The 23,417-nt window shown below is 37.3% G+C and overlaps 5 protein-coding genes across 6 annotated transcripts; 2 read left to right on the top strand and 3 right to left on the bottom strand.

Annotated features, from left to right (window-relative positions):
- The first annotated feature begins 11,949 nt into the window (after positions 1-11,949).
- Positions 11,950-15,883, top strand: J3458_008766 (uncharacterized protein). Of its 2 annotated transcripts, XM_066119375.1 has the most exons (3): positions 11,950-12,613; positions 12,892-13,129; positions 13,206-15,883. In XM_066119375.1, exons 1-3 carry the CDS (start codon positions 12,403-12,405, stop codon positions 14,668-14,670), a joined length of 1,914 nt encoding a protein of 637 aa, XP_065975167.1. In that variant the 5' UTR covers positions 11,950-12,402; the 3' UTR covers positions 14,671-15,883. The 2 variants fall into 2 exon arrangements, with proteins under 2 accessions (XP_065975167.1, XP_065975168.1); XM_066119376.1 differs by having other exon boundaries at positions 11,950-13,129.
- On the bottom strand, positions 13,719-17,111 carry J3458_008765 (uncharacterized protein; the record flags this gene model as incomplete). Its single annotated transcript, XM_007817773.2, has 1 exon — positions 13,719-17,111. One exon carries the CDS (start codon positions 17,109-17,111, stop codon positions 15,435-15,437), a length of 1,677 nt encoding a protein of 558 aa, XP_007815964.2. The 3' UTR covers positions 13,719-15,434.
- Positions 17,112-17,818: 707 nt separating this feature from the next.
- On the bottom strand, positions 17,819-18,678 carry J3458_008764 (uncharacterized protein; the record flags this gene model as incomplete). Its single annotated transcript, XM_066119374.1, has 2 exons — positions 17,819-18,126; positions 18,294-18,678. The coding sequence occupies 2 exons, from the start codon at positions 18,676-18,678 to the stop codon at positions 17,825-17,827; spliced, it is 687 nt and encodes a 228-aa protein (XP_065975166.1). The 3' UTR covers positions 17,819-17,824.
- Positions 18,679-20,476: 1,798 nt separating this feature from the next.
- On the top strand, positions 20,477-21,863 carry J3458_008763 (uncharacterized protein; the record flags this gene model as incomplete). Its single annotated transcript, XM_007817775.2, has 3 exons — positions 20,477-20,801; positions 20,869-20,995; positions 21,080-21,863. The coding sequence occupies 3 exons, from the start codon at positions 20,477-20,479 to the stop codon at positions 21,861-21,863; spliced, it is 1,236 nt and encodes a 411-aa protein (XP_007815966.2).
- A 1,106-nt stretch (positions 21,864-22,969) lies between these two features.
- Positions 22,970-23,389, bottom strand: J3458_008762 (uncharacterized protein; the record flags this gene model as incomplete). Its single annotated transcript, XM_066119373.1, has 1 exon — positions 22,970-23,389. The coding sequence occupies one exon, from the start codon at positions 23,387-23,389 to the stop codon at positions 22,970-22,972; it is 420 nt and encodes a 139-aa protein (XP_065975165.1).
- Positions 23,390-23,417: the final 28 nt, after the last annotated feature.

Below are 23,417 nucleotides of genomic sequence, written 5' to 3'. Positions count from 1 at the left end.
TTAATTGTTTTTTATATGTTAAACCCTAGTATTACCTTAGCTTAAATTTAGCTTTAGCTTACTCTTAGCGTTATTACTAGCTCGTATAGCCTATCTTTTTATAAGTGATATAATAAGGCGGTAATAGGAAAGCTTACTTATATTTAGTAGCTATTAAGTTAGGGTTTATATTAGGCTAGCGTTCCCTAAGGCCTAACGGAATTCCTTGTAATTCTTAGGCTAGTCTTATAATTAGTTATTATTATATAATAGGTATTTAATAATAACGTAGTATACGTTCTTTACGTTTATTTTATATTAGTATAAAGGGGACTCTATTCTAGGAACGCGCCGCTTATAAAGGAATTTATTAAGACCTATATAACTAATACGTAGTTATATTAGGGTTATTATTTCGTGTTTTAGTAGGTTTAAGTGTATCCCCTTACCCCACTTAACGGGTCTAAGTTAAGGTACGTTCTTTACTACCTTAACGTTTCTTTATAGGTAATAATTTCTAGCCTTATAATACTAATAATAGAATCTATATTATTAGTTTACCTGTAGCGCCTTTTACGTGGTACTACCTTAGCCCTAGGTTTATAGCTATTATATAATTTCTTCGTTAGGTTTTCTTTATAAGCCGCGCCTTTATTTAAGTACCCTTACTATAAATACGTATACCGTATAAATCTAGCCTAATATCCCTAAGTCTTTAAGCTATTATTTAAAGCGTCTTTTTATATAATTTAAATAAAGGTCTAATAGTAGAATAACTACTTTCGCCTTAAGCTAGGGGATTAGGGTAGCTTTAAATACCCTAATAACAGCCTAAAGGTATTTTAATTATTTACTAGTAAGTTATTACGTAATACCTCTTAGCTTATTATATATCTTTATTAGTTTATAGTATACGCTTACTTTATAGGTAATAGTAGACTAGATTACCTAATTATATAAGTGTTTAGCTTCTTTATAAGAGTATCCCTAGGCGAATACCGTAAGAGAGGTAAGAGTAAGCTATTATTAGGTTAGTTTATCCTTAATCTTTATTTAATATTTATTTTAAGTAAGCTTTTAATTAAGCTATACGCTTAAGAAGTATACTTTTATAGTTATTAGTGATATCTTCGTATTACTAAGGCGAACGCGTGTTATTATTAATGTTCGTGTATAGTTAAAGTGTATAAGCTTACTCTTTACTAGGTTAAAGCGAACTCTAGCGTTTATTACCTAATTTACACATGTATTTTAGGCGGTTTTAAGGCGTTATTACGTTTAGTCTAGTATCTTATTAAAGGCTAGAATATTAATATTATTAGTAAAACCTATAATAAGAATGCTTAGTACTTCCTAAAGTCGCTTATAAAGCAGGGCGGTATAAAGTAGAAATAGTATTAGTAAGAGTAGTAAACCTTATAGGACGCCTACTAGTATTTAATAAACCTAGAATATTTATCCGTTAAAGTATAAGCGGCCTATTCTTAACTTAATTATAGCCTAAATTAGAGCATTAACAAAAAAACTACACTACATGTAGTTTTTTAGTGTAGTTTTTAGTGTAGTGTAGTTTTTGTAGTTTTAGTGTAGTTTAACTACACTACAACTACATTTGTAGTGTAATGTGTAATTATAGAGAGAAATTTTTAATTATAAATATAACGTTAATTATAAGACTTATAAGGTTATAATTATTATACCTTAATAGAGCTAATTTAGCTCTTTATAATGCACTAATTTTTATACGTATAGCTTATAAATTAAGCGAGTTATAATAGGTTAAATCTTAGCTAAAAATTAAGATCCACTTTTTTCAAATAAGAGACTAAAAGCTTAATATCTCGCTTAATATCCACATTTTAAGATTAATTTTTAAAGATTTAAAATCACGTGATTTTTAGCTTTATTTTAATATATAATATGCTTATATAAGCTTTTTTTTAGTAAAACTTTTTTATAATAAAATTTAAAAATAAAAAAGTTAAGTAAGAAATATAAAATTTATTATAATATAAGAAATAATATATATAAAAAGAAAGTATAAAATATTATTTTATATGAAAAATTTTAAGGTATTTAAATATATTATTTATAACTTTAATATATTTCTTATAACTTTAATATTTAATATTTTATATTTAAGTTATAGGGTAATATTATAAATATTATTATTTTATAAGATATTTATATATAAATAATAGAAATTTTTAAATTTATTACATTAAATATATTTTACTTATAATAATAATATAAAATAATACTTGCTTACTTAATATAATTCCCTTATAATTCCCTTTTATTTTATTTTTATTTTATTTTTATTAGTTTTTTAATCCCTGTTTTTAGCTTATTTAAGCTAGCTAATCCCTGCTTACTAATATTAATATTAGTAAGCAAATGTAGCTCTATTTTAGCTTACTAATTATATTAGCTAATAATAGCTTATAAATTAATTAACACTACACATTACACTAATTTTTAAAATGTAATGTAGTGTAGTAAAACTACACTACACTACACTACACTAAAATTCACTAAAAACTACAAAACTACACTACTTTTAATGCTCTGGCCTAAATAAACGCGATCGTTTAGTGGGGGAGCCTTACCTTTAAAAGCGTTTAAATAAGTTTAAGGTAGTTAATTATATTAAAGGCGCCGCTAATGTTTAGCTAGAGGAGTAAGGTAATACCGCGCTAGCTTTAAGCCGTCTTAATTGCTTTTATTATAATTTTAAGCGCGATTTTAATAGACTTATCCCTTTTATTTCCTATTTATAGGTTTAAGAGTATTACCTTTACCTTAGTAACCCGCGTGATTCGTCTTATAATTATGGCCTTTATAACTTTACTTACTACGTTTAGAAGCGATATTAGCCTCTAGCCGCCTACCTACTTATAGTCTTTTAGCTTCTTTACTAGCTTTCGTAATATAACCACTTTAATAGTGTAAAACCGGGCTAGAAAGTAGGCGTGTTTAAGCGAGCTATTAAGAAGATAAGTAATTGCTTTAATAAGGGGTCCCTTATAGGCCTTTAGGAGGCCTACTAGCATCTCGTTGTCTCTAGGGGCCTTTTAGCTTACTATAAACGCTAAGGCTATTTTTATCTTAATAGAATTAACGTGGTCTTCTTTTAGAATATAAATAGTATTAAGCTAGGGGAAGGTTAAGTCTAGAATAGCGTTAAGGTTAGCCGTGAACTTAAGGAAGAATTTCTTAGCAAGAATATTAGTTTTTTTAGTATACTTTATAGCTAGTTACTTAATAGAATCGTTTAGGTTACCTTAATATAATAGCGGGAGGTTAGCTTACTTTAAGGGGGTATAGCTTTAAAGTCTCGCTTATCTTTTTAGTTTTTAAAGGCCTTCTTTAGCTAATAATACCTTTCTTAAAGTATTCTATTATATACTTCTCCTTTCTTTAGCTATAGTTTAGGTTTAGGCCTTCTTTACCTTACGGTAAAGTTACTAGTTTAGCTTTATATGTCTTTTAACCTAAGCTCTCTTTACTTTACACGCGGTTACTATTACCTTAGCTACGCGGCTAGTTTACTAGAATTCCCCTTTAAGTTTACTCTTTCTCTTCTTTAAGGCTATTAATTAAGCGATTTCTTATAGTTACTTAATAAGCTAATTTATATATTCGTTAATCTCTTAGTGGTTTTAAATTAATGCTAGGGTTATCTTTAAGTTAAAGCGGTATTATATTTTCACGGCTATTAGATTATCTTTTATCTTCTTTTATATATACCTTAGCGGTAAGATGTTTAATATAAGCTTCTTCTCTTTAAGGTTAATACTAATTAGCTGTAAGGTATAGTTAAATTTAACTATATTAGGCGCGCTTAAGTATATTACTTTAAAGCTTCTTATAGCCTATATTAGGTTTATAATACTATTCTTATAGCCGTAGTATTATTAGGTAGGTTCCCTATATAGCGTAATAAGTGTAAGTTATTACTACTCTATTATTTATAGGAGTCTCTTTACTCTATTAAATGTTCTGCTATAAGCGTTCTATAATAGGTGTTTTTAATTAAAATTATTAATAAAGACGCTTTAATTTAAGAGCTTTATTATCTCTAGTTCCGCTAATAGTATTTACTAGTTAAAGCCTAGTAGCTTTAAATAAAGTGAAAAAATATTAATGCCTTTAAGCGTTACGTAGCTTTAATCCTTTTCTTCTTAGGCCTTTTACGTACTAAGGCTATGTCTTTTATTAATATATATAGTATTTCTTTCTTTATAATATACTAGGTAATATTTACTAAGCCCTAAGCTAGGGGGCTAACTACGCCTTATTATTTCCTATTCTTATATTACTATTAGGTTAATATTAGGGTTATATTATAGTATTATATGTATAAGTGTATTCTTCTTATTAATATTCTAATAAAGGATTTTTATTATTATTAGGTAAAGGGTTAAATAACTATAATTAACACTTTTATTAGGGGGGTATTAGCTAAGAGGTAGCTAGTATATTATAATATTTCGTTTAATTAGGAGTTAATAGCGTTATAATAGTTATAGCTTTCTAGTAAATACTCTTTCTTCTTTATAAAAGGTTAGTCTTTCGCTAAGAACGAGTCGCTCTTAGCTTTTAGTCTTAGGTAGTATCTATTATTATAGTATAACTTAACGAACCTTATTAAGCGTTTTATATATGCTTTTTTAGCTTTATTTTAATGTTTCTTTAATACGAGGTAAAGGTAAAATTAAGTTAAATACGCCTTAAAGTAAAGAATACACTTTTCTCTAGCATTTAATATAATAATAGAGTAGCTTTCTTCTTTATCTTTATATTAGGTAGCAGCGTACTAGCTACACCTTAGTATCGCCTTATAGTATTTAGTAATATAACCTATCTTATAGTAGTTATAGCATTAACGTGGGTTAAGGGTTCTATTATAGGGTTTAACATTAAATATCTTAGCCTTATATACGAGTTTAGTTTAGTATAGCTTATTCGCTTACTTTATCTCTTTAACTTTTAGGATTAAAACCGTTTATATTATAGTATTACTTTAAGGGTAACGCGTTATAGCGCGTATAATCTTCGCGTTATTTTCCCTATTAAGGTTAGCTATAAGGTCTTCTTTTTTAGTGTGTTAAATAAGGAAGGCCTTTATTATAATACTAAGAATTCTCGTGTAAATCGTTGCTTTTAACTTAAAGGCGGCTTAGGTTTAGTTCGTGTTTTCCTTAAAGGAGAAGGTATTATCTTAGAATATAATAATTATATCTCCGCTAGGTAACCTACGCGCGGTTACTATTACGTTACTTTTTAAGGCTTAATTTATAGCCTTTACCGTGTCTTTAGCGGTTTAATTTTAAAGTACTTTTATAATTATAATACCTTTAATAATAATTTCACGATATTAACAGTTAGGGATAGTTAAGGGGGAAGGTTTCTAGGTTCGCGCCTTAATTAAGTTAGCTATAATACTTACTTAGGTTCTTTATTAAGTAGTATCGTAAAGTGCTTCTTATATTATAGCTATAATTATATTATAAAGTTACGCTTTTATAATTAAAGTGTTATTAATAATAGCCGCGGCTTTAACGCGATATTATATTACTTCTTAGGCGATATACTCTTTAAATAGTTTTTATACACGCTCTAGTAAAGCTACTAGAATAAGATTAGCTAGTTTATTATAAACGGCGCGTTTTTTATTATTAAGTCTATCTTAAATCACGTCTAGCTTAGGGTTACATGGTGCCTATTTCGTAAACTATCCTTTACTTGCATTTAGGTGGTAGTAGCTCTATACGAGCCCCCTTTCTCCTTCATTTATTACTATTAGCATTACCTTCTCTACACCGCCCCCGTTACGGCCTTAATACGGTATTACGGTAGGGGGTAATTAAGTGCGAGGAATTTGAATCTTAGGTTATTTTCCGTTTTAAAGGCGATCTTAAGCCGGCGTCGCGGTGCGAGAGCGAGAGCAGTTTTTAAAATTTATTTATACGTTTATTTATAATATATACACTATAAATTTTAATTATATATTAAATTATATAAGCGTAAGTTTTTATTATAATATAAAGAAGCTTATACTTAATTAAAATATTTAATTAAAAATGCTAATAAAGTTAATAAGTACTTATTATATATTATTTAAGCTTAAAGTCTCTTATAATAAGAATAATAAGGTAAGTGCTTAGAAATTAATTATAAATGAATTTAAAATAAACGCTAAAATAATTATATTTTAAATTAACACGAAAAAAATGTATATTAAAGCTTAACTTATAATTAGAATTAAATGTAATTATTATAATAATTAAGAGAAGATATATTCTCTTATAAAGTATATAATAAACTATTATATATAAGATTTATATTATTACTTAAAGAGTAGCTTTTATATTATAAAGGCGTGTAAGTGTAAATATACATTTAATAATAATTAATTCACGTTAAATATTAATTATTAATAAATATAAGAAGTTCTTATATTAAAATTAATATTAAATAAACTATAAAAAAGTTACGTTTACGTATATCTTTACTTATTATTAGAATAAGCGAGCTTCTTATATTAAAGAGTTTAAGAATTAATAAAAGTTAAGCTTAATTTTTTTATTTTTAAAAAAATATAGTATTAAGGTATAAGAAATACCCTTAATATATACTTTACTTTTTTCTTAAAATAAAATTAAATATTTAATTAATAGAATTATCTTTATATAAAATTTTATAATTATACGTAAATAAATTATATAAAGTTTAATAATAATACGTGAATAAAGGAGAGAAGAAGGGGAAAGAAAGGGGAGAGGGGAGGGAAAGAAGAAGGCGGACCGAAGAGAAAAGAAAAGAGAAGAAAAGAAATAGAGAGAGAGAAAGAAAAGAAAGAGAGAGAGAGAAAGAAAAGAAAGAGAGAGAGAAAGAAAAGAAAGAGAGAGAGAGAAAGAAAAGAAAGAGAGAGAGATAAAGAAAATAAAGATATATATATAAATAAAATAAATATATATATATAAATAAAATAAATATATATATATAAATAAAATAAATATATATATATAAATAAAATAAGTATTTATATGTAAATTTATTATATTAATTTTTATATAAATTTATTAAATTTACATGTAAATCTATTAAATTTACATGTAAATCTATTAAATTTACATGTAAATCTATTAAATTTATATGTAAATAAATATAATAGATTTATATGTAAATTTAATAGATATACATGTAAATTTAATAGATTTATATATAAATTTAATAGATTTACATGTAAATTTAATAGATTTATATAAATATACATGTAAATTTAATAGATTTATATGTAAATATAATAAATTTACATGTAAATATAATAGATTTATATAAAAATTAATATAATAGATTTACATGTAAATTTAATAGATTTATATATGTATTTATTATATTAATTTTTATATAAATCTATTATATTTAATCGACATGGCGATGACACGGTGTCAACTAGCAAGAAATTCATCACTTGCTGTTCTTTGGCTCGACTGATACATGTTTGGCTTTGGAATCAATGCCTGCCACTGGTGCCTTGCAACTCTTGATGTTTTGGTTATGGTTGGGGTTAGGGTTATTCCTTGAAATATCGCTCCGCTGCCTGCCCCGCGGACCGTGCTCTTCTGCGCTATTCAATTTATTTATATATAAATCTATTAAATTTACATGTAAATTTATTATATTAATTTTTATATAAATAAATATAATAAATTTACATGTAAATTTAATAAATTTATATTTTAAAGATATAAAAAGATTTCTTAGGAACTTATTTATATATAATATTCTTTTTTTATAATAATAAATTAAATATATTAAAAAGAATTTAAGTTAAAAGTATTTAAAAATTTATTTAAATTTATATTTAAGGTATTAAGTTAAGGTAATTAAAGTTATTATTATTAAAATATAATTTATCTTTATAAGAGAGCTTAATTATTTTCTCTTATAATTTAAGCTTATATCTTTAAAGTTTTTAACTTTAATTAAGATTTTTATTCTTTATCTTTTCGCTTAATCTCTCTTTATATTACTCTTACTTTAACTTAAATACGTTTTATATTCGCTTATCTTTCTTATAATTTAAGAAGACTTTAGCTTTATAATTAAGTTATTATATAATGTAAGCTTTAATATAAATTTATAGTATTATATATAATTAATTAATTAAAAAAAATTTAGCTTAAATTAATCTAGAATAAATTCTTATACTCTTTTTATTAGCTTTACCTTTATTAATATAGTATACTATTAAATAAAACGCTATAATTTAATATACTTTTATTATTATTATTAAAGTTAAGGTTATCTTTTAAATAATTTTAATTTATAGCTTTAAAAATTATAATACTAATAAATCTTTCTTAATTAGGACTTTAATTATTATTTATACTTAAATTATTATTTAAGTTATTTAACTTTAAACGATTTTTATTTTAAAAGAAAGTTAATTTATATGTAATAGTATAAATAAGTAAATAATATACTTTTTATAACTTCTTAGTTTATAAATTTACCTTATAATTTAATATCTTAATATAATAATAGAATTTATAATTAACGCTTAAGAGTATCTCTTCTTAATAAATTCTAATTATAAGTTTAATAAGATATAATAATATAATAAGCTAAAATATATTTATTAGCCTATTTATATAAAGCTTTATATAATATTTTAATAGTATTAATTATAGCTAATAAAGAATCCTAATCTTTAGGTAGTATTAATAATATAGTATAATATAGCTTAAAACGAATTATAAGGTAACGCTTATATTAAATCTAAGTAAATAACTCTAGCTATTACTTTATATATTATACGTATTAGAATTAATTTAAATTATAATTAAAATAATTAATAAATAAATTCTTAAACCTTTAATTAAATTATACATTTAATTATATTAGAATATAAAGGTTACTTTTAATAGTAATATAAGTTATTTACACTTATTATTAGGCCTAGTATTATTTTAAGAGTAATATTTTTTTATATCTCTTTTAAAGTGTATTTAATAAAAGTAAATATAACTTTAAGCTTATTATTTTTAATCTTAATATAAAGAATTAATATTCTTTTTAAGATATAAGTTTAAGCCTAAAACTTATAAGTAAATACCTTAATATATATTATAATATATAATATAACTTACCTTAAGTATATTATTAATTTTAATTAATAATAACACCTATTAATTTAAGTGAACTTTTCTTATTAATATTATTTTAAGATATAAGATATTTTTATTATATTTTAATATTAAATTTTTCCTTAAAGAGTTTAAAAATAATAAAAAATATATAATAATACATGTTTATTAATTTACTATTAATAAATACTTTTATTAAAGGAATTATTATAAATTTACTTTAAGTTAATAATTTAACTTTAAGTTTAATATTTTATAACTTACCTTTCTTTAATAATAAGCTATATTAAGCTTAAATAATCTTAATTTCCTAGGAATTTTATAATTACTTATAATTAATATTAAGTAAAAAGTAATTTATACTTATTTATTACTATTAAGTTACTTAATAATTATAAAAGTAAATTATTATTTAATAGGTTTTATTATTAATATAATATTAAATCTATTAACTTATTAATATGAATATAATATAAATAAGAATTCTTATACTTACTTAATAGCCTTCTCTTTTCTTCTTTAATTATTTATAAAATATTATAATTTTAAATAAGCTTAAAGGGAAAAGTATTATTTACTCTTTTTATATTATAAATTAAATGTAATTAATATTAATTAAGCTTTTATATATATTTAAGAGGTATTTTCTCTTATATTCTTTAATAAAGTTTAAAAGCTCTTTTAATTTTAAGAATATATTTAATATAAATTAATATTAAATTTACTTTAAATTAATTTTAAATAAAATCTTATTAAACTTACTTAAACTTATATAAGGCTTATTAATTTATTTAATAACCCTTATAATACTTTATAAAATAAAAGGTAATACCTCAAATAAGAGAGATAAAGGGTATTTATACTCTTTATATAATAATATTATAAGCTAAGATATACTTTTAATAAATATAGAAATTATAAAGTTAAAAATAACTTTACATTAAAGAGAAATTAATTTTACGTTTTAATTTAAGTAATTATAATCTTTTATAATAAGTATTAATATTCTTTTATATATTTATAATATTTAAGTACTTATTATAAGTTTATTTTCTTTAAAAGTTATTTATAAAAAAAAAATACTTTTTATTATAACTTATAATATTATTATTATTAATAATATTATAAATTTAATTATAATAATCTATAAACTTTAAGTTTATAATATTATAAAAGTAATTATTATATTAATTAAGTATGTTTAAAGATTAATTAATATATTATATATAAATTTACTAAAATTAAGTAATATAATTATATTAAGACTCTTTTATTATTAATTAATAATTATCTTAAAATAATTTATAAGATATTTTTTTATTAAACTTTTATTAAATAATATATACTTAATTAAAATATAATAATATTAATATAAGAAAATAAGTTTAAAAATATATATCTTACCTTAAAACCTACTTTTTAATAATAATATTAAATATACGTTCTCTTATTAAAGTTAACGTATTAAAAAGCTTAAATATAATTATTATATAATAATAATTTTAAAGAGTTAAAGTAAAATATTAGTATACTTTCTCTTTATTATATATAAAAGTATATTAAAATATTAAAATACCTTTTAATATAATTAAAGTTATTACTTTACCTAAAAAGAATCTTTTTATATTATATTAAATACTCTTTTAAGGCTATTTTATATCTTTCTTACTTAATACTTTTATAAGAATAATATATTTAATATTATTATTTATAGTTTATAGTATTTTAAGAATAAAAGTAATAAAGAAAACTTAATTAATAATTAATAAATTATTTAAAATTTAAATTTAATTATTTAATAATAAATACGTGAAAAGTAATAAAGATACTTTTAAAAACTTAACCTATAAAATATAAATTAATAAAAGTATTTTAATATATAAGTTATTATAAAATACCTTATTTATAAGAGTATACTTAAGAGTAAGAATTACTTTAAGTGCTTAAATATCTCTTAAGTTATTTATATTATTATCTTTATTATTAAATAAAAATTTATTATATATATTAAGTAAATTTAATAATTAATTAATACTATTACTATTTTAAAGTTTATAAAAGTATATAGGTATATTTATTATAATAATTATAAAAGGTAAAAGCGTAAATAAAAAGGTAAAGAGTAATATAAATTTAATTTAAAGTTAAATTTAATTATATTTTAAGAGGAATTTTATTAAATATAAATAAAAGAAAATTTTTTTTTTAATTATACTTTTATTAATTAATTATATTATAAGGGGAAATTAAGTCTTTATAGCTTAAAAATTTCTAGCTAATTAAAAAGTAATAAGGGCCCTATAATAATAGTCAGGTCAGGTCAATTATAATGGTCGGGTTAGGTCAGGTAGGCGAGCAATGGTCGGGTGGTATGCATTCTCCAAGGGCAGGGAGGCTCCCGCATTTAAACTTGGCAGAAGCACGGCGGCGTGGGTCGACGGCCACGACGCAGCCAATAGGGCAATTTGCCCCGCCGGTTTTCGCATGGGTGTGCCCGGAAGCCAGCGCCAAAATCTAACATTAAACAATGCCAAGAGCACCAGCCAGTTGAGATGCATCTCTAGTGCGGAGTACCGAGTATCTAGGAAAATTTAATGGGTCGCACCTGGTGGGCCCCAGATTCCCGACGAGGCGCCATCCGACAAGAACTGGGCAAACAGTCGACTGATGCAGAGCGGCGCTGCCACGGGCCATCGGGCCTGCCCAGCAGCGAATATTAAAGTATAACAGCACGGGCAAGACGGCGACCAAAACTCTGCCAACTCGCCTCGCGGGTCGCAAACCGTTGCATGTACCCACCACGGCAGCCGCACGCGGAGTCACGTATCATGATACGTCTCCTCGACCTCTGCCACGGATGTCATCCATCAAAAGATGGATAGATCCGGGGAGGGGGGAATAATTGCATGGCACGTAAATATGTGCCTTTCTCTCCGCGCCACGTAATACCAAAGTGCCCAAGTTTTTTTTTTTTTCTAAAAAAAAGAATTCCTCATTTCGGACATTCTCGTCCCCCCCTCACCCGACGCCGTACAAGAACCCATTGTACCAAAAACGATATCGCGCTGCATATATTGCTCACGGGTCCGCAAGGATCCCTGCGTCTCGCCGACCAGCTTTGCTCTCCCAGTACAAAGAGCTGGTGTCTTCCCCGCCTCCTCGTCGAGTTTTTTCCTCTTCCTTTTCAAAACGTATATACTCGGAATTTTGAATTTTTGTTTTGAATAAAGAAAAAAAAGGACGTATAAATCAAGTCCACGCAGACATGGTCCAACAAGCGATGGGCTGCGAGAAGCCCGATCGCCCGCCGGTCGGTGTCGAGACGGACCCGGAGCAGCAGCCCGTTGCGGACGGGCATCTGGACAACTCGACCGTCAAGAATATCACTTGGAGCGGGGTCACGGTCACGGTCAAGGACAGGGAGACGAGGAAGCCAAAGAGGATTGTGGACGACGCGGCGGGTGCTGTCCTGGCTGGTGAGTTTGTGGCCTTTGTTTGCTTGTCGACGAGCACTTGGGCAGAGATGCATGTATACACCTACGTCTATACACCCAGATGTGTACACATGCATACATGCACTCCTCACATATACACACTTTATACACATACATATATGCCTGGTACACATGCACATACGCAGATGTATACACTCATACATGCGTGTATATACACATCCCCAGTACTCGTACACACTCACACACTCCCGTACCTACAAAACCAGTCTTCATATATATACACTAACGCCCCTGGCCAGGCGAAATCTGCGCCCTCATGGGCCCCTCGGGCTGCGGCAAGACGACGCTGCTCAACGTCCTCGCGCGCCGGCCCACCAACGCAAGCGACGTGCAGGCCAAGGTGCTCATCAACGGCAACCAGGTGTCGCAGTCGGCCTTTCGCCAACTGACCTGCTTCGTGGAACAAGAAGACGCGCTGATCGGCTCCCTGACGGTCCGGGAGACGCTCGAGTTTTCCTCCCGTCTCGCCAGCACGAGGTTGTTTCCCAACCCTCTTGTTCCTCCTCCTCCTCCTCAACACCACAAAACAAGGGGGCTGACATGAATGCCACAGCTCGCTCTCGCGGAAAGAACGCCTCCTCCGCATCGACTCCCTCCTGGCCTCCTTCGGGCTCACATCGCAGGCGTCGACGCTCATCGGCACGCCCATCCGCAAGGGCATATCGGGCGGGCAGAAGCGGCGCGTCGGCGTGGCCAGCCAGCTCATGACGAGCCCGCGCGTCCTGTTCCTCGACGAGCCCACGTCGGGCCTCGACTCGGCCGCCTCGCGCGAAGTCGTCAGCTACCTGCGCGCCGTGGCCCGGCGCCACGCCCTCATCGTCGTCTGCTCCATCCACCAGCCGTCGACGGCCACCTTCAACCTCTTTGACCGGCTGGTGCTCCTGGCGGCCGGCAAGACGCACTTCTGCGGGCCCGTCGCCGCCGCCGTGCCGCACTTCCACGCCCTCGGCGCCGCCGTCCCCAGCTACACCAACCCGGCCGAGTTCCTCCTCGACCTCGTCAACCTCGACTTCTCGCGCGACGCCGCCGCCGCCGCCGCCGCCTCGGCCCGCCTCGACGCCCTCCACGCGCAGTGGCTCGCGTCGCCGCAGGCCCGCGAGACGGGCGCCCTCATCGCCGACCTCTCCGCGGCCGCGCACCCGCTCGACCTGTCCGAGATGCGCAAGCCGTCGCCCCTGCGCCTCACCCTCACCCTCCTGCACCGCTCGCTGGTCAAGTCCTACCGCGACGTCGTGGCCTACGGCATCCGCATCGCCATGTACACGGGGCTCGCCGTCATGATGGGCACCGTGTGGGTGCGCCTCTCGCCCAACCAGGAGTCCATCCAGCCCTTCATCAACGCCCTCTTCTTCGGGTCGGCCTTCATGTCCTTCATGGCCGTCGCCTACGTGCCCGCCTTCCTCGAGGACCGCCTCCAGTACGTCAAGGACCTGCGCAACGGGCTCTACGGCGCCGGCGAGTTCGTCGTCGCCAACTTCCTCATCGGCGTCCCCTACCTCTTCTTCATCTCCGTCCTCTTCTCCGCCGTCTCGTACTGGCTGTCCAACTTCCAGCCCACGGCCAAGGCCTTCTTCACCTGGATCATGTGGCTCTTCCTCGACCTGCTGGCCGCCGAGTCGCTCGTCGTCTTCATGTCCTCCCTCGTGCCCAGCTTCGTCATCTCCCTCGCCCTCGTGGCCTTTGCAAACGGCCTCTGGATGTCCGTCGGCGGCTTCATGGTCCCGCCCACCATTCTAAACGCCTTTTACAAGTACGTCTTCCACTACTGGGACTACCAAAAGTACGTCTTTGAGGGCATGATGGTCAATGAGTTTGCCGAGCGCACGTACGCCTGCGGGCACGGCTGCCGGTGCATGTACCAGTTGCCCTTGGCCGATCGCTGCGAGATTGCCGGCCAGGCCGTCTTGGACCAGTACGGCTACTCGACCGGCAACATGGGCCGGAATGTCGGCATCATGATTTCCATTATTGCCGGGTATAGGATTGCTTCGTGGATTGTTTTAAAGCTGCGCAAGTAGGAGGGGCTGTGCACGCCTGCGGGAGGGGGATATAGACGATGGATTGAGCATGCGAGGGTATATTCCAATAGACTGGATTTTATCCTTTTGGCCACATACGTTTAGGGATACGCAAAGAGTCGGTTTCGTGTGCGAGACGCCTTCAGTACCGTATCCTCGTTCGTAATGCCGCTTAATGGGCATTTTGAGGGGTCCAATGTGAGTTTTGACGTGACGTGAAGGCGCTGCACCGTAGTGAGTTGCGGTGTATCCGTGTATACGTATCCATAGGCAAATATACTATGCGAGTATGGCAAGAGAGCGAGGCGGAGTGAAGAAGTGTGATGCAGAGGAAACAAATTTAGGCTACGGGCGCTGCCTGCTAATAGTGCAGTGCTGGTCAGTGCATGTGCCTGTGCATGGGCCCTAGCATAAGTTATACATACAGTGTGTACCTAGGTACCCAGCAGTATTTATTCATGTATCGACCAGAATAGAAAAGTTCATTCCTTGGGCATCAATAGGATTGCCTCCACTTCTCTAGGCGTCCGCCCAGTAACCGCCACTTCAGCACTACCCTTAGTCGTCAGGATTCAGGAATAGAAGCCATGCACATGGAAACTTTCTGCGAGAGACGCCTAGACCGATCATGCTTATTCCATGCTTATTAAAAGTTTCATCGCATTCATCGATAGTACTATAATTTTTCTGCTAGTGCGTATGCAGCATGCGCTAATCTCACCATTACCAACTGCTCCCTCCCTCGGCCCTCACGACGTCCCCCCTTACACAACAGCCTTGGTCCAGTCGCGAGCCCTGATCTTCCTTTCAAATAGGATATCAACCTCGGCTGGGGTGCGATCCTTTGTTTCTGGCAGGCGGAAGAAAGCCCAAATCAGACAAGCCGTGGCTGAGCCTGCCCAAACCAGGGCTGCCTTGGTTCCGAGACCCCATCCAACAGGCGCATTCTCCAAAAGGTTCGGGACTAGGTACAAGTTCGTTACGGCAAAAATTATATAAATCGCACGAGAAAGCGAGTTGGTCGCAGCCTTGAGTCTAGTAGCTGGCGTTTCGGCTACAATTGTATAGCAAACTGGTCCGATTGTAAAGTTGTAGATGGCGGCATAGAGAATCAGGAACGCAGCAATCGCCCAAGGAAGCCCCGACCTCTTCTTACCATGCTCATCGAGAAAAAAAGACAAAGTTCCAATGGCGCCCAGACACGTAATTTCACCAGATAATCCACAAAGCCACAAGCTCCGCCGTCCCCAAAATCGCATCGCCCCCATCGACGACACGGTTGATATGATGCAAAGACCGTACATGCCAATAGTGAGATACAGCGAAGAAGCCTGCGATAGGCCGCCTTTCTGGAGGACCTTGACGGAATAAAACATGAGAGGCGTGCCAACCCACTGCTGTGTGACATAACTAACAACAGCAATCTCCGTTCGTCGCAGGTTGATGCCACGGAAACATCCCGTAAGCCCCATATCTGTTGATGCCTTCTTCTCGTGAAGATTGACTGCGCGGATCATAGCGAGAGCTCCGTCTTCATTAAACAGGGGGTCCTTGTTGAGTCGTCGGAGAGTTGCTCTAGCCTGCTCATCTTGCCCATTCCGGCTCAGGTGGAGAGGGCTGTCAGGTGCCTTGAAAACAAGAGCCAGAAGAGGAATAAGCCAGGCATATTGGATAATCATTGGGGTTTTGATACGCCATTCTAAGCTGCCAATCGCAGACGCACCGCTCATGACACTTGCTGAAGTCATTTGCCCAACAAGCCAAAAGACGTTGATCATGGTCGTTGCCGGGCCCTTCAGCTTAAGCGGTGTGATATCAGAAACATAAGGAAGCGTGATGCCTTGAAACATGCCCCAAGGCACACCCAGACACATTTCGCCAATCAGAAACACAGCCAAAGGACGACTTGTATGCATGGACCAAAAGCCAATCATGAGACAGAGCCCAGCACATATGAATGCGGCGGCGCTGCAGACGCGGTATCCCATACGGTTGACGACATGAGGTGCCAAATAAAGACCAGCAAGCTGACCAAAAGAGGCAGCCATGGTGATTCCAGATTGCCAATAAGTCGGAATAAAATATTCGTCCGTGTTGGCCTTCTTCGCACCAAATTTCCTCTGAAATGCCTTGTAGGAAAAGAAGGTTGGCACCATTGCTGTTTCGTAGGCCTCCATGATGATTGGAGCAGCCATGACAGCAGCCCAAACCATGGCGATGCTGTAGTATTTCACGGCGTATCTCATGGACATATTCTGTTCATGGTCGTTGGCAGTCTTGGCGGCATTGTTCCCTCTGAAGATGTCATTGTCGGCTCCAACCTCAAACTGGCCGGCTGTTACCGTCCCCTTGTTGCCATCATATGTGAAATCTGGCTCGTCCGACGCCATTGCAGTGGAAGAACTCGCCTCGCAAGAGATTTCGGAGAAAGTGAGAGTCATGCTGATGATCGAAACGAATACTCGGTTGCAAAAGAGATACCGGAGGTCACAATAATACAAGCGAATAATCCCCCCAAGTTGATGGGGTACCTAGACCTGATCACTTGGAAGAGCTTAAAAGACAAAAAAACAAAACCAAACCGGGGGGCCATCCCAAGGCTTGGCTTGGGAATTTGTGTGTTGTGGTTTCCTTATCAAGAGGGCTGGGAAGAACTGCAGGAGTGACTGTAGTTCAGTCGACTAAAAGGACTAAAATCTCCTTTCCATCTGCCTCAATGTTCAGCCTCGCGAGATCTGATGAAGAAGTAGAAGTAGCCTTGGAGCTTGTAGTTGGTGGCTGGCATATCAGAACCCCATCTCCATCAGCACATTTCGACTGTTGCGCCGGTTCACGTCACGTCGCCTCATTCAAAGTTAGGCAAGTTGAGGAGCTGAGATGTATCCCAGTTGATGAGACCATCCTGCAACCAATTGTGAGAAATTAGGGACAAAAGTATGAGTTTATTTAGCATTTCACGCACCATGGTCAGATCCATCGACATTTTCAAAGTCTCAGCCTCCACGCCATCCACCGTCACGAATGCGCCTACATTGTTGGTACGCTGCCGCAAAAAATGCTCACATTTTTGTAGAGCCGTCAAAAGATCCGTGTATACCAGACGATCTGCTGGAATATGCATTTCGAGCGCTCGTAACTGAGACAAAAGCTCCTATCAAGAGTAGTAGGCCTTCATATTCATGCTTCCCAATTCAATGCCCGTCTCGCACGCACAAATTGCATCCAGCCGGTCTACAATCTGCCCTCGCGACTCATCAAGAGTCTGGTCTGGGCGATCGCCTTTTTGCCCGTGTTCCTGCTCCCCTAATTGCAGAAATACTTCCATTCCGAGAACCAGAAGCCCGAGGCAGCCCTGAAAAGACCCTCCTCCAACGTTCGCAAGCTCAAATAGCCATTGATAGGCATCTGCTTCACCACTGCTCGAGGTCTCAATGACTTGTGATGCAAAGGCAAGAACTGATTATACACAAGTCTTTTGTGTAAGATGATATTCGGGATTCCCCCCCTGCCTGAATCTTGTAGCCCTGATAGAGTAGAATAGTATACCATGAAATGAGACATCCATGAAGTGGCGGTGGAGGTCATTAGTTCCGAGACTTTCGTCATCAGCAACCAAGACTCACCGCATCTTGCGTGCTTCTGTTCGTATTTCGCACCCAAGGCGATAACTTGATCAAAGCTCGGCTCGTTGTTCAAGCCATTGAGCAGCCGCACAATTTCCATTCGAAGCGGCGTTGATTCAGCTAGCGCCGTCTGCAGCGAGTTTGCCGTAGGATGATTAGGCGTACATTTAGCAACTTCGTCCTCGAGGTCACGCAAATCGTCATTGCAGTTCTGCAGGAGACTCGTGTCATAGTTTCGTTGGGACGAGAGTAAAGGCACGCCACTGTCGAGCTCGTGCTGTATAACTAGCCCCATCGTTGTCGCCCACAGCCGTTTTCGCATTTGGCATTGATATAGCGACAGTAAAGGCAGGTATTTCAGGTCCCTATGAAGTCCCATGGACATGGCTGCGGTCAGTAGGGACCCTGCCGATAACCACGTCGGGCCAGGACAATGAAGAGTCGTTTGTTTAGACAGTAATAGGGCACAGAATATTTGAAGGCCCTCCATATTCATAGTAGACTTTTCAGACGGCCCACGAGCCACGGAGAGCCAGATGATTCCATTCAGATGCCTTTTTACGATGCTCGTTACCACCAGAGCCTCGGTGAAGGGTGCTGCCGATAGCAAGGAGCACAATGAATAAGACCAAGAACTGCACCCCTGCAGACTTTTGGCCATTTTGGACCAGAAATCATCGCACTGCTTCTGAAACAACAGTGTGTTAACAATGCGATAGATTGGTTCAAGCCTTTTGTGACAACACAGGATCAGCTCGTCGCATGCAGCTTTTCCGGGCAAGCTGGCGATGTCATCGACTTGAGACTGTTTGTACCGGTATTAAGGCGAGACTTTGTCGCGACGCGAGTTCTTCGTAAGCTCCTAAATAGTCTCAAGTGTTCAGAAGGGTCGATGTCTAAGCTGTCCAAGGCAAACTCTGCTTGGGCATTGTCGAAGCTTCCTACTGCATCAGCAAACATCGGGTATGAGAAGCAGGTATTGAGCATTTACTCACAAGTAAACGAGCCAGGTGCATCCAATGGCTGCACCCAAACAGCTGGACATTATCTTGGCTGTTCGGCAGCGGCATCATCCTAGTAGTGTTGAGCCGGGCTGCTGTCCTCTCCAAGCCGTGCTCTTCTCAACCACTACCAACATATTTTTCAAATAGGGCCTCAAGCCTCGGAATTATTCTGAAACCTTGGTCGAACGGCCCAAAATTACCATGTAGAAACGGCCTGAAATGAGCAGTACCGTGTCTCTGTGGCGGTGGTTGTGCGTTGTGCGAGCTGCGCAGGCAGAAGAGTGAACCTTCACGCCCTGTAGCATCAGACGAAGCTGTTCGCTGAGGCATGTCATTCGCATAGGCCACAGATCGATTTCCATTTGCTCTAGCATCAACTCGGTAGAAACACTCCCGTCACGCTTCTCGCCCTCTTACATCTCTCGCATGGCAGTGGCCTGTCACATGGGAGTTTTGCGAGCGCGGCATGGCTCACAGGTGACAGGATGTTGCAGGTCGACGCCTCCTACGAGGCCCAGCCGAGCTAAGTCCGTTCATTTCTCCCGATTCAATAATAAAGACGATGGTTAATAATGAGTGTACGTTGATTGGGAAGCAATAGGAAAGAAATCACGAGAAAAGGTTCGGAGAATTTGGGAAGAGTGTGGCTTGTCCCCGGCAAGCGTGAATTTGCCGAGCGGCCATGGGGAAGTTTGCGGGTCACAAGCTCACAGAGTCACAGATCTCAATTCACGACAACGCGTCTAAGTCATTGCAGCTGACGACGTCTAGTGAAGATGAGCTCAAGTCCAAACATGGCGTGTAGATGTTCACCCTTCGTCAAGAATTCTCTGAATCATGCCAGAACCTGTGGCACACTTGTATCTGCCATGTCAAGTGCGGCTTGCTCCCCACAGTAATTGTTGGGCAGGTTGGTTACAGCCTTAAATTAAACGAAATATCTGGCCTGGTGTTTGCCATGTCCGAGCCCGGTCTTTGTGCTTGCAAGACAGTGAACGGGGTCAATAATACGAAGAGGTGGCTGCAATTCATGGCCCAACATGTGCGTGCTTGTTGGAAATCATCTGCTTCATCTTTTCTTATTCCACACCTTCCGCTCTTCGTTACCTAGAGTTCTCTCCATCATCCCCTCCCGCGCTTCCGCATCGGTAAAGGAATACGCGTTTCGAAGCATTCACAATGGCCCAGCAGTCTGGACAAAGTGCCACACTTTTGGCTGATAAAATGGAGGCTGTGGCAAGGCAGCTTCTGTCTTCTGCTGACGCTCTCCGTGTCAATCCTGCGGCCAAGCAAGACCATGTCGGAATTATCGAGTCTACACATTCCTTGCTTGCTGAGCTCAAAAACCCTCTGGACAATGTAATGGACCAAATGGTCTGTCTGTCCAAGTTTGCCGGCATGAGGCTGTTCATCAAGTGGCGATTGTTCGACAAGATTCCCGCCAACGGAACCATCTCGTACGAAGAACTGGCAAGCAGCATTGGAGCCAAAAAAGGCTTGATCAGTATGTATTCAAAATTCTTCATAGACCAAGTTGTTGTGTGTGGCATTTGCTGACACGGTCGCTGCAGCTCGATTCGGATCAGCATTGGTAGCAAATGGTGTTCTTCAAGAAGTCGAAAAGGGCACAGTTGCGCACACTGCACAGAGCAAGGTGTTGCTCTCTGACAATCCCATTAATGCCCTCATTTGCCTGGGGTAAGATGTCTTCACAAACACGCTCCCAATGCAATGATGAGTCTCTCTTAAGACTGCGATTTGTTGATTGACTGTCCAATGTAGTTTCGATGCCCATCTCAAGACCATGGCAAGGCTCCCGGATTATTTTGACAAGTTTGGCCTTGGCGAGCCTATAGGTAGAGAAAACACTCCAATCGCCTTCACAGTCGGCAATGCTTCCCTCACCATCTGGGAGCACATGAACCGCAGCCCGGAGATGAAGAGAACCTTCATGCTGGCTATGCAAGCCATGGCCACCAGACACGGCATCATCGGTGACTATAGCTTCGAGTGGGTAGTCGACAAGGCTGCCGCATCGCCAGATCGACCGCTTGTTGTAGATGTCGGCGGCAGCAAGGGCCATGCGCTGGAAGCAATTGTCGAGGCCACTGGCTTGCCAATGGAGAGATGTGTGCTTGAGGACTTGGAGCCCGTACTGGACATGATCAGGTCTCAAGCTGATGGTCTTATCAAGCAGGCGAAGCTTGTTGCATTGGATTTTCATACCGAGCAGCCCGTCAAGGAAGCTTTGGTGTACTATATTCGGCGGTGTCTGCATGACTACGGCGATGCTGACTGCATCAAGATCCTGAAGCAGATTTCGAGTGCCATGGCGTCTGATAGTCGCATTTTGATCGTGGAGGACGTTTTGGGAGACGCGCCATCTCCTGTGTCGATTGGAAACGACATTTTGATGATGCTTCTTGGTGGAAAAGAGAGAACGCTAGAGGAATTTAAGGGTATTATGGGCGAGGCTGGTTTGGAGGTGGAGAAGCTGTGGAGGTTCAAAGGGACGGATTATGCGATAATAGAGGGGAGAAAGGTAATGCGGCAAGAGGTAAAATAGGTTGGGGCAAGGACTCGAGTTTAGGATGTGTCTGTCCTAAGGCGTAGGTTTCCAGGTTGCAGGTAGTAACAATTAGTTACAATCCCCACTCAGTCGAATGTGCCTGGAAGGTTTAAAAGTTGGTATTTTTTGGGTTTGGGAGGGGATCACGGTTTCGGCAGCCAAAATACTGGGTACGTACTACCTAGTATCTAGTTGCAGAGCCATTGGCCCAATAATCGCCAGAGGTGGGGGCATCCTTCTGCACTCACCCGCTGTCACCCCACGGATCCACTACTGTCAGTTGAAAGGATCAATCACTGACGTCACTATCCATGTCTCTTGAGGGTCAACTGGTGGATGGGCTAGGGCGTCGTGGCCAATTAGACAGCAGAAGATTTCATAGTACGGAGTACCTGAGCCCAATTTAGCGTGGTGGTTAAGGAACCCCGCAAGCTCAGTTTCTGCCTTGGATAACGGCAGTGATGCAAATAAAAGACAATATACTAAATACATGATTAATATGAACTAAATACTGGCATGGCTAATTTCTACTAATAATTGCCCCATCTTGATATATTCCCTAATATACAAGCATCAAGTCGAAGGAAAAATCCGACGCCAGTCTCCGTCGCCTCGTATAAGAGTGACACTAGTACAGCAGAGCGGGGAGAAATTGCAGAATAAAAAAGTCGTAAATCTAAGGTAGAGCAGATAATTGAATCAATCGCGATTTCATTAAAGCTGAATAACACAATTTTGTCTTACCTACTCTTTCACAGGTGAAAATATAACAATTCAGAATTCTACGCGGCTTTCCTTGGACTGGGTTTACAAGGCTTGCCCAATTCCATGAACAGTTGTAACAACATCCTCACTCATCTATTCCAACACATCGAGTGCAGCACAATATCAAGGTTCCACTCGAAAGGAAGTTAATGTTTTCAATTCTTTCCTCCCAACTATCAACAGTAAACGCATTTCCTCGAGTCCAAGGGACTCAAGTCGCGAATGTAAAACCTCAATCAGAAAAGCCTATCCAGTAATTGAAACCCCCTTAGTTAATCTGGAGCTTGCCCAGGAGCGGAGTGAGCTCAGAAGCACCCTCGCCCGAGATCTCGGTCAGCTCAATCCACGGCGTCGGCAGAGAGCGCGGCAAGTTCGGCCGCATCAGCTACTTCTCCCAAACCCGGGATAAACTTGGCGACGAAGACGGCGGGCAGCAAGGCGAGAGCCAAGGCATGCGACTTCATCACGTGGCCTACCTTCTGCCAGAAGCTCAGCTCATGAAACGGCGCCACCGTCTTGGCCTCCTTGGCCGCCTTGGACGCCGGGCCCGTGATGCGTTGAGTACCAAAAAGGGGGAAGCTGCCTTGCCAGCCAACCTCCTTTCCGTTCTTGTCCATGACCTGCATCAGCGTCTGAGGCAGAGTCAAGTCCGGGATCCGACCGGTGGTAGTGAGGTCGTTGAGCTTGGGGTCGTAGTCCTCGTTCTTCTGAATCAAGTCATTCTTGTCTTTTAAGGCATTCTCAAAGTGCTGCCGCATTTCTTTCGCTCCTTGGGGTCCTTCTCAG

Source organism: Metarhizium acridum (assembly GCF_019434415.1).
Source record: "Metarhizium acridum strain ARSEF 324 chromosome Unknown scaffold_141, whole genome shotgun sequence".
NCBI classification, from domain to species: domain Eukaryota; kingdom Fungi; phylum Ascomycota; class Sordariomycetes; order Hypocreales; family Clavicipitaceae; genus Metarhizium; species Metarhizium acridum.
The sequence above is the reverse complement of the archived record's forward strand: the minus strand, read 5'-3'. Positions and strand labels throughout refer to the sequence as shown.

Bases quoted from the DNA above. Each gene is read 5' to 3' on its own strand.
- J3458_008766 (XM_066119375.1), top strand. From the start codon at position 12,403: ATGGTCCAACAAGCGATGGGCTGCGAGAAGCCCGATCGCCCGCCGGTC. The intron at 12,614-12,891 runs GTGAGTTTGTGG...GCCCCTGGCCAG, and splicing joins GGCGGGTGCTGTCCTGGCTG to GCGAAATCTGCGCCCTCATG. The intron at 13,130-13,205 runs GTTGTTTCCCAA...TGAATGCCACAG, and splicing joins TCCCGTCTCGCCAGCACGAG to CTCGCTCTCGCGGAAAGAAC.